We start from the raw sequence: 9,034 nt of genomic DNA, 5'->3' as shown, positions 1-9,034 counted from the left end.
TAGAACTGCCATTTTCCCCAAGTAGTTGTAGTAACTTACACAAATGGTCTTTTTCACATTGACATGAGGAGTCCTGGCTAGAAGTCATGCTTTTCATCACTGAATGTCTTCATCTACTAAATGCTAATGGAGGTAAGGATAAGACTCATTCATGTGCCTGGCATGTCATTAGCTGCTCTGAACACACAATACCCATGGTTTATTATATAAATCCAAGCCTGAAAAGTCAAAATTTCCATTCATGGTATTATTAATTGGCAAACAAAAAAAGCTTAGTTTTTGGAACACAGGTTTGAGGTGCCTTCTTGTTAGCATCAGGACTGTCTAAATCTCACATCCGGCAATGGTGGCAGGGAAAATCCAGCCTGTGTCATGGCAGAATAGAGTGAAAGCCAACATTACAAAACAGACCATTCTTGCAGAGCACATTGCCAAACTATGGACAAGACCAACAGCAGTAAAGTTCAGCTTTTTATTGAACACGTTATAAAAGAGGTTTAGTCAAAAAGACCAAAGCCCATGTCATCATCAGACTCCTCGGATTCTTCTTTCTTTGCTTCCACTTTCTTCTCCTCAGCTAGAAAAAAAAAGTTAATCAGGTGTTAGGATTTCCATACTTCATCTACTTGTGGAAAATTAACGGCAATTTTGCCTATAATACTATTTTTTTTTTTTTTAAATCTCTACGCTCCTCCCAACACTAAAAACTCCATGTTTCCTACCTGGAGCAGCAGCAGTGGAGGGGGCAGGACCTCCTGCTGGTGCAGCACCAGCTGCTGGAGCAGGTCCACCAGCCCCTACATTGCAGATGAGACTCCCAATGTTGACATTGGCCAGGGCCTGCAATACATGTGCATGCATAGGTAAACGCCCAGTTCTGTCCTTGTTAAGCACTCAACGCAGCCAAAGATGAAAAGTATCCCCCATTCCAGGTTACAGTGATCAACCCCTAATACTATATATAGTGGGTTCCACATCCATGGATTCAACAGTGGAAAAATAAACATGTGTACCAAACATGTAGTCTTCTAAAGTTTACAGGAGGATGTGCATAGGTTATATGCAAATACATTTATATAAGAGATGGAACATCCTGGGATTTTCTTATTAGTGGAAAGTCCTGGAACCAACACCCCAAACATTGGCTTTTCTTTGCTAACAGCCAAGACTTAGGTTACAGGGCAACACACTACTGTTCAGCTTTGAATCTGATAACTACATTCCTATATGCTAGGAACCTCCTGAGGTAGCTGATTTCCCTCCTTTTACAAATAACATGTTGGTAAAAAAAAAAAAAAAAATTAAAAAAAAAATCCAAACTTCCTGAAGCACTCAAATGAATATTCTTTCCACAGTTCCATTATTAGTCTTTTATATCCCAACACACAGTACCTACTTTGTCAATTAAGTCCGCTAAACCCAAATGTCCATCAAACCATAGGTTTAATGCAAGAATTTAAAGAATTTGCTTGCGGGCCAGGCGCGGTGGCTCACGCCTGTAATCCCAACACTGTGGAAGGCAGAGGCGGGCGGATCACGAGGTCAGGAGATAGAGACCAGCCTGGCTAACATGGTGAAACCCCGTCTCTACTAAAAACACACACAAAAATGAGCCAGGCTTGGTGGCGCGCGCCTGTAGTCCCAACTACTCGGGAGGCTGAGGCAGGATAATGGCGTGAACCCAGGAGGCGGAGCTTGCAGTGAGCTGAGATCGCGCCGCTGCACTCCAGCCTGGGTGACACCGTCTCCAAAAAAAAAGAAAAAGAATTTGCTTGCAACTTAATATGGGTAGTACCTATCTCCCGGGTGACCCTTTTTGGGAATAAATGACCTGATTCAGATTTTTTTTTAACCATGGTTTCAGAGCAAAAGGGAAACCAGAATCTGATAAGGAAACATAAGACTTGACAAGCTGAAACTTATTAGCTCCTAGAGATATACATGCAACGAAAAACACCTAGGAGATCCAGCGGCATGTGGGGCGTTATGGCACCGCTGGGGGTACTTTAGCATGTACACCTGCCCTCGTAAATCAGCAGGCCTTACCACATCACTTTGCCACCATCACCTTACCTTTGCAAACAAGCCAGGCCAAAAAGGTTCAACATTTACACCGGCTGCTTTTATGAGGGCATTGATCTTATCCTCCTACAACAAATAAAAACGTCAATCCATCAAAACGTAGCGTATGTAGTATCTCCAAAATGCTGCAAGTTAAAGGCACGTCACTCAGTAAGTGTACATAACATGTTTAACCAGCTCAAATATCCTATCATAAGCAAAAGTGATGTGTGCCAGGCGCCCTGCAATGAGGCGAGCCCATCACTGCTGTTTCACGGGCTGGGACTTGCCTGAGTCACGCGGCTATTTTTAAGTTACAAGACCTGGGAGGTGGAGCCGAGCTCGGGCGCTTTCCTCCACGACCGGGGGAATTTAAGGCAATTACACCGAAAGAGGTCCGAGTAAGTGTCCCTGAGAGAGACGAGGCACGGGTCAGGGTGCCCAAGCACTGCGGAAAAGCTTTTCTACACGAAGGCTCTTGGACCCGGAGCGCCCCGCCTCAGGAGCACTCCATGCCCGCTGGGCCCGCACGTGGTCCCGGGGGCCCAGGTCCTGCCCGGAGAGAGAGGCCCCAGCCCCGAGGAGCGCCCGCCCCATGCCGCCTGTGTTCGCGGCCTGGCCCCGGCCGGAAGTGTTCAGTCGAACGGCCTGGAGCCGGGAACCGCATGGAGAGCCGAGAGTCACCGCCCACAGGCAGCCAGGCCGCCGGCCCACGCCCGCACTCACCGTGACTGTCACCTCATCGTCGTGCAGAATGAGGGCCGAGTAGATGCAGGCGAGCTCGGAGACAGAGGCCATGGCGCGGGCGAGTGTAGGGCTGGCGCTGCCGGACGCGGTGCTAGTCGCCGGATGAAGTGAGTGCCTCACCCCAACGCGGCCTTAGCTTCCTCGGAAGAACCGAGCACCTTGGCGGCAGCTGAGGAAAAGGATTCTCGCGCCTATACGCAGCCTCTTATGTGTCCACGCGGACCAATCGGCGCCCGCACTGGGCGGAAGAGGCGGACCCAGGACCGACTGAAGGCGCCTGCGCACTGCGCCTGATTCGTTCTTCCTGTTGAGAAAGTGTCTCAGCGCCTGCAAATACGGTCCCACTTTATTTGGGTAAATTATGGGACCAGAGAACGTTAAAAACACTTTTAGGATAGGGTTGCCTAGGTATTCGGACTTCGCCCCCGTTGGTTCCATGAGTTGCTTGACTTGGCAGGAGCTCCGCTGTGGCGCTAGTGACATTGTTCGTAATCTCCGGGTTAGGTCGCGGCCTTCCCAGCCGGCGCTGACCCTGAGAGTAAGGGCTGCGTCCCAGCTTGGAGGCCCCTGCTTAGCGCAGGACCTTGGGTGAGATAGGTAGATGTAGGAGGAAGAGAGAAACTACCAGCGTTATGCTAGCAGAAGCCGTAGAGCGCTTACTATGTCCCAGGCACTGAGCCACATTCTACAAGGATTCACGTAATCCTCACACAGCAGGAATTGAATGTTATCTCCATCTTGCATATGGCAAAATTAAGTCTTAGAGCCGGTAAACTAGCCCAAGATTATGTAGTTACCGCGCAGTGGAGCGTGGATTTGGAATCTAGAAGCCTAACTTAGACCCCGTAGCTAACCCAAGATTGCATAGTGCCGCGCGGTGGAGCGTGGAGGTGGAATCCAGAAGCCTAACTTCACTGCCTAGTGCTTGGGGGAAGGGGGGATTATGGGTAAATTGTCTACAACCCGTTATTTGTTATCTAAACCCAATTTAAATTCCTACCTTCAAAAATGGTCATCTTTGCATTCCTTGTGGAATTTGCTTAGTTTACTGGAAAGTTAGTTCTATATATATATATATATATATATATATATATTTTTTTTTTTTTTTGGGGGGGGGGGGCACCTTCTTTATTTAGTCCATCCCATTATTTAATAATCATCTCTGAAGAAACATTTCTATTGGAATCCAGCAATCTAGAGTCCCACTTGGGTCAATCTTAGTTACTACAAACATAAATATTTTCACATCCCGAATTTTTTAAAAAAGCATTTATAAAGCTATCAAACTTTTAAAAATAAAGCTGTTGAGTTTTCATCCAAATCTAAGCAGCCATTATAGTGGAATTTTGGTCAAGAAAGGTTAAAGCTATTAAAAAATCCAAACATTTCCAAAGCCACAATGAGTCAGTCCAAAATACTCTTTGTCCAGCAGTGTACATAAAAAACTGATCTGCCGGGTGCGGTGGCTCACGCCTGCAATCCCAACACTTTGGGAGGCTGAGGCGGGTGGACAGCCTGAGGTCAGGAGTTCGAGACCAGCCTGGCCAACATAGTGAAACCTCGTCTCTACTAAAAATACAAAAAAATTAGCTGGGCGTGGTGGCGGGCACCTGTAATCCCAGCTACTAGGGAGGCTGAAGCCGGAGAATAGCTTGAACCCGGGAGGCGGAGGTTGCATTGAGCTGAGATTGTGCCATTGCACTCCAGCTTGGGCAACAAGAGCAAAACTCCGTCTCAAAAAAACAAACAAAACTGATCTGGTTGACAAGTGGCACTTTGTGGTCATTGAGGAAATAATCTTTTTCTCCACGTATACATTATAGATAATACTTTTACAGGGTATCAAACAGTAAGCACTAACCACAGCTATTCAAGAGAAGTAGTTAAGCAAAACATCAATACTCATGCATTTCCTTTTGTGTTGATGAAGGACTTAGTGGATTCAACAGTTACTTCAGACAAATTCCACTGCCCCGTATTCTCCTATCATAGTAAAAATTTCCTATTAATATTTTGAAAATACTATGCAATAAGCCATTTAAATTTTTTTTTTTTTTTTTCTGAGACGGAGTTTCACTCTTGTTCCGCAGGCTGGAGTGCAATGGCACGATCTCGGCTCACTGCAACTTCCGCCTCCCAGGTTCAAGCGATTCTCCTGCCACAGCCTCCAGAGTAGCTGGGATTATAGGCGTGTGCTACCATGCCCGGCTAATTTTTTGTATTTTTAGTAGAAACGGGGTTTCACTATGTTGGCCAGGCTGGTCTCGAACTCCTAACCTCAGGCGATTCGCCCACCTTGGCCTCCCAAAGTGCTAGGATTACTGGGGTGAACCACTGCGCCCGGCTAAATTTTTTTTTTTTTTTAAGTGGGCTGGGGCAGGTCATGGTGGCTCATGCCTGTAATCCAAGCACTTTTGGGAGGCCAAAGCGGGAGGATCGCTTGAGCCCAGGAGTTCAAGACCAGCCTGGGGCAACATAGTGAGACCCAGTCTCTATTAATTTTTTTTTTTTGAGATAGGGTCTCACTCCATTGCCCAGGCTGGAGCACAGTGGCACCATCACAACTCACTGCAACCACTGCCTCCCTGCAACCACTGCCTCCCAGGCTCAGGCAATCCTGGACTACAGGTGCGTGCCACCACACCTGGCTAATTTTTAAATTTTTTGTAGGGATGGGATTTCACTATGTTGCTCAGGCTGGTCTCGAACTCCTGACCTCAAGCCATCCTGTTTCAGCCTCTCAAAGTACTGGGATTACAGTTGTGAGCCACCATGCCCGGGCTGTCTCTATTATTTTAAATAATAATTTAAAAAGCAGGCTGGGTGCTGTGGCTCATGCCTGTAATTCTAGCACTTTGGCAGGCCAAGTTGGGAGGATTGCTTGAGGCCAGGAGTTTGAGACCAGATGGCCACAGAGCAAGGCCCCATCTCTACAAAAAATAAAAAATTAGCCAGGTGTGCTGGCATTTGCCTGTAGTTGCAGCTACTCAAGAGGCTGAGGTGAGAGGATTGCTTGAGCCTGGGAAGTTGAGACTACAGTGAGCTGTGATCATGTCATTGCACTCCATTTTGGGTGACAGAATGAGACCCCCATCTCAAAAAAGAAAGAAAAAAGCCAGCCTAGCCAACATAGCAAGACACCATCTCGACAAAAATATTTTAAAAAAATTTAATTAGCTGGGCATGGTGGTGAGCACCTGTAGTCCCAGCTTCTTGGGAGGCTGAGGCAGGAGGATCACTTGAGTCCAGGAGTTTGAGGTTATAGTGAGCCACGATTGCACCACTGCATTTCAGCCTGGGCAACAGAGCAAGACCCTGTTTCTAAAAAAACAACTTAAAAATAAGAAGAAAATCAAGAAATAATTTCTGTATCTACTGCAATAGCAATTTAACCTTTGGTGTTCTGAAGCATTCTAAAAATACACATATAGGCCAGGCACGGTGGCTCACGCCTGTAATCCCAGCACTTTGGGAAGCCGAGGACGGCGGATCACCTGAATTTGGGAGTTCAAGACCAGCCTGACCAACATGGAAAAACCCCATCTCTACTAAAAATACAAAATTAGCTGGGCCTGGTGGCACATGCCTGTAATCCCAGCTACTGGGGAGGCTGAGGCAGGAGAATCGCTTGAACCCAGGAGGCGGAGGTTGCGGTGAGCCGAGATTGCGCCATTGCACTCAAGCCTGGGCAACAAGAGTGAAAAATCCATCCCTCCCCCAAAAAAAACAAATGCACACACACATATATGACATTGTTTACTACTATACTGTGAGTGACTAGTGCATTTTGTCTTCTCCCTTAACTTTTGAATCGGCTTTTGGCAAGGACTAATATCACACATTTGTTATTAATAACAAAAGATTAAACTATCATTTTAGTTTAAAAAAAAAAAAAAAAAGTGGCCGGGCACGGTGGCTCACACCTGTAATCCTAGCACTTTGGCTGGCCGAGGCAGGTGGCTGAGGTTGGGAGTTCAAAACCAGTCTGACCAACATGAAGAAACCCTGTCTCTACTAAAAATACAAAATTAGCTGGGCGTAGTGGCGCATGCCTGTAATCACAGTTACTCGGGAGGCTAAGGCAGAAGAATCGCCTGAACCCAGGAGACGGAGTTTGCAGTGAGCCAAAATCGTGCCCATTGCACTCCAGCCTGGGCAACAAGAGCGAAACTCCATCTCAAAAAAAAAAAAAAGCTCAGCCTCAAAAGAAATCCAAATTAAATCCAAGTAAAACGTGTGTTCACCCATGCAATGGGATATTTCACCATGGTTTCGACAGTATTTTTTCTAATTTATGTTGTCTCCAAACTATGTTTTTTGTTTAAATGTCTAGAAGTCATACTTAATATGCAGATAATTATGGTTGTCACACAAAAAAAGGCATTGTCCATTTAACATCATATTATCTTGTATTTTTTAGAGCTTTCTTTTAATTCATCCCGCAAACAATGAGTGCCAGGTAAATGCAGGGCACTGTGCCAGGTGCTGGGAGGACGTGTTGAATGAACGGCCATCACACAACTATGTATTTCTTAGTGCTTTTGATTTTAATTCTTTTGGCATATCTAAATGTCAGAAAGTGAATATATACATACAGAATTCAAAACACCTTCCTAAAATGGTTATTATTGGCCAGTCATTTACATCTTTATTTTGAAAGTTTGAATTGTCAAATAGTTCTAAAGTGCATTCTTGCAGCTAATAAATAGCAGCATTTGTTTATAAAACCTTAAGAAATTCAGACCAGGGCTGGAAAAGTCACAATAAAAAATCAGGCATGATCTAGATATATTCTTCCTTAATTATCTAAGACAAACACTTGTGTGAATTAGTTTATAAGTATATATGAAATATATTTTAAAAAAGCATTATAAAAAATTCATACAGTGATGAAAAAAGGAGTCTTCCTGTGCTATTAATATTAAATATGGCAAAACATACACTATACAAGGTTTGTTGAATACTAGTTGTCTTTGGAACCATAGGGAAAGCTTTGCTCTGGGTCAGTGTATGATGTAGCTGAGGTCCGTGATTTTCAACAAAAGCTGGAGTTCTACAAGATGACCTGGAAGACTGCTTCTGGCATGGCTTTCGAGAAATCATCCACACAAATGAAAATGTTCTTTCACTACTGGGACTGTCAGTTCATGGCTTTTTGCGCCTAAAACATAACAACCAGCACTTAGAGTTGAACTTTGCAATTAGTAACACATTCATAGCAAATCAATCTTTAGGAGGCCTTTGAGAACTGCTGTTTTATGATGAGAAAATTCAAGTCCCTCTGAGAAAGCAAACAACTTTTATAAAATATGCTTATCTTAGTATTAAATTTAGAAAAGAGGTTTTCCCATCTTTATCCTGCTGCAACAATTTTCTAAATTGCTCACTAAGGTATGTAAATGTTTAAAATGTTATATATATATAACATTTTATATACATATATATGTATATAACATTTTGTAAAGAAGGGATTTTATTAAAATATGGAAAAAGACTGGGTCAGACTCCTGAGTATAAGTTTAACAGAAGAAGAAAAGGTATGATTCCTTCCCTACTAAAATTCTTCCATTCAGTGTTATTTATTTTAGTGAACACCTATTGCTACACCAAGACCAAGAAGCAAGTCAGGAAACAGTGATTTACACAAAGCTGTCTAGTCCCCAACTTTAAGCCTTTAGCCTTCCCTCCTTAGAGGTACTCTCAGTTCAGCCTCAGAAAGCTTTATGAGCGTTGGCAGAATATGAACAAGAGCTACCAATCTTCTACCACTGCCTGCCTTGCAGCTCTGATTGCTTTTATCCAGCCTTCTGAGGCTCTCAGCATTCCAGCTGCCTACTACAGTCCGCCCGTGGAGGCCCAGATAGTCCAAGGGGGAAACCAAAACCATATATTTGTTCTGAAGAACAAGTGGATGGCTGGTAGAAGGAGTGATAACGTAAAGACCCCAGGAGGAAAAAAGCACACAGTAAGACCCCAATTACAGTCAGTACTCACTTGGGTTGTGCGTGATGCTGATACCCAGGTCCCAGCTGGGATCCTGCTCTCATCTCCACAGCCACGGAACACTGAGAGGAAAATGACAGGAGGAAAAAGATCAGCTCCTCTCAACAGTCTATAAAACACAGTTATTTAGCAGGCTTTACACCTAGGTGAAATGCAATATTGCTTTCTAGTTCAGCAAAGACCCTTAGGTTAAAACACCAGTCACTCGTAACTTATTTCTGGC

General features: G+C 44.5%; 2 protein-coding genes across 6 annotated transcripts in view; both read right to left on the bottom strand.

The window, feature by feature from the left end:
• Positions 1 to 458: 458 nt before the first annotated feature.
• Positions 459 to 3,547, bottom strand: RPLP1 (ribosomal protein lateral stalk subunit P1). Its single transcript, XM_002825606.6, has 4 exons — positions 2,788 to 3,547; positions 2,074 to 2,148; positions 723 to 840; positions 459 to 577 (listed from the first exon to the last, which is right to left on the bottom strand). Exons 1-4 carry the CDS (start codon positions 2,857 to 2,859, stop codon positions 498 to 500), a joined length of 345 nt encoding a protein of 114 aa, XP_002825652.1. The 5' UTR covers positions 2,860 to 3,547; the 3' UTR covers positions 459 to 497.
• A 3,787-nt stretch (positions 3,548 to 7,334) lies between these two features.
• The window catches only part of KIF23 (kinesin family member 23), a 34,285-nt gene continuing 32,585 nt past the window's right edge, over positions 7,335 to 9,034 (bottom strand). For all 5 annotated transcript variants that reach the window (XM_024232588.3, XM_024232586.3, XM_054531632.2 and 2 more), the window contains 2 exons: positions 8,803 to 8,873; positions 7,335 to 7,969 (listed from right to left, as the gene is read on the bottom strand). In XM_024232588.3, the coding sequence (XP_024088356.1) occupies positions 7,954 to 7,969; positions 8,803 to 8,873 (87 nt within the window). In that variant the 3' untranslated portion in view covers positions 7,335 to 7,953. The remainder of the gene's footprint in view (positions 7,970 to 8,802; positions 8,874 to 9,034) is intronic.

This window comes from Pongo abelii, chromosome 16, assembly GCF_028885655.2.
Source record: "Pongo abelii isolate AG06213 chromosome 16, NHGRI_mPonAbe1-v2.0_pri, whole genome shotgun sequence".
Taxonomy (NCBI): domain Eukaryota; kingdom Metazoa; phylum Chordata; class Mammalia; order Primates; family Hominidae; genus Pongo; species Pongo abelii.
Note: the sequence above shows the minus strand (reverse complement) of the source record. Positions and strands in the feature narration are given on the sequence as shown.

Bases quoted from the DNA above. Each gene is read 5' to 3' on its own strand.
- RPLP1 (XM_002825606.6), bottom strand. From the start codon at position 2,859: ATGGCCTCTGTCTCCGAGCTCGCCTGCATCTACTCGGCCCTCATTCTG. The intron at 2,149-2,787 runs GTGAGTGCGGGC...TATTTGTTGTAG, and splicing joins ACGATGAGGTGACAGTCACG to GAGGATAAGATCAATGCCCT. The intron at 578-722 runs GTAGGAAACATG...TTTTTTTTCTAG, and splicing joins CTCCACTGCTGCTGCTCCAG to CTGAGGAGAAGAAAGTGGAA.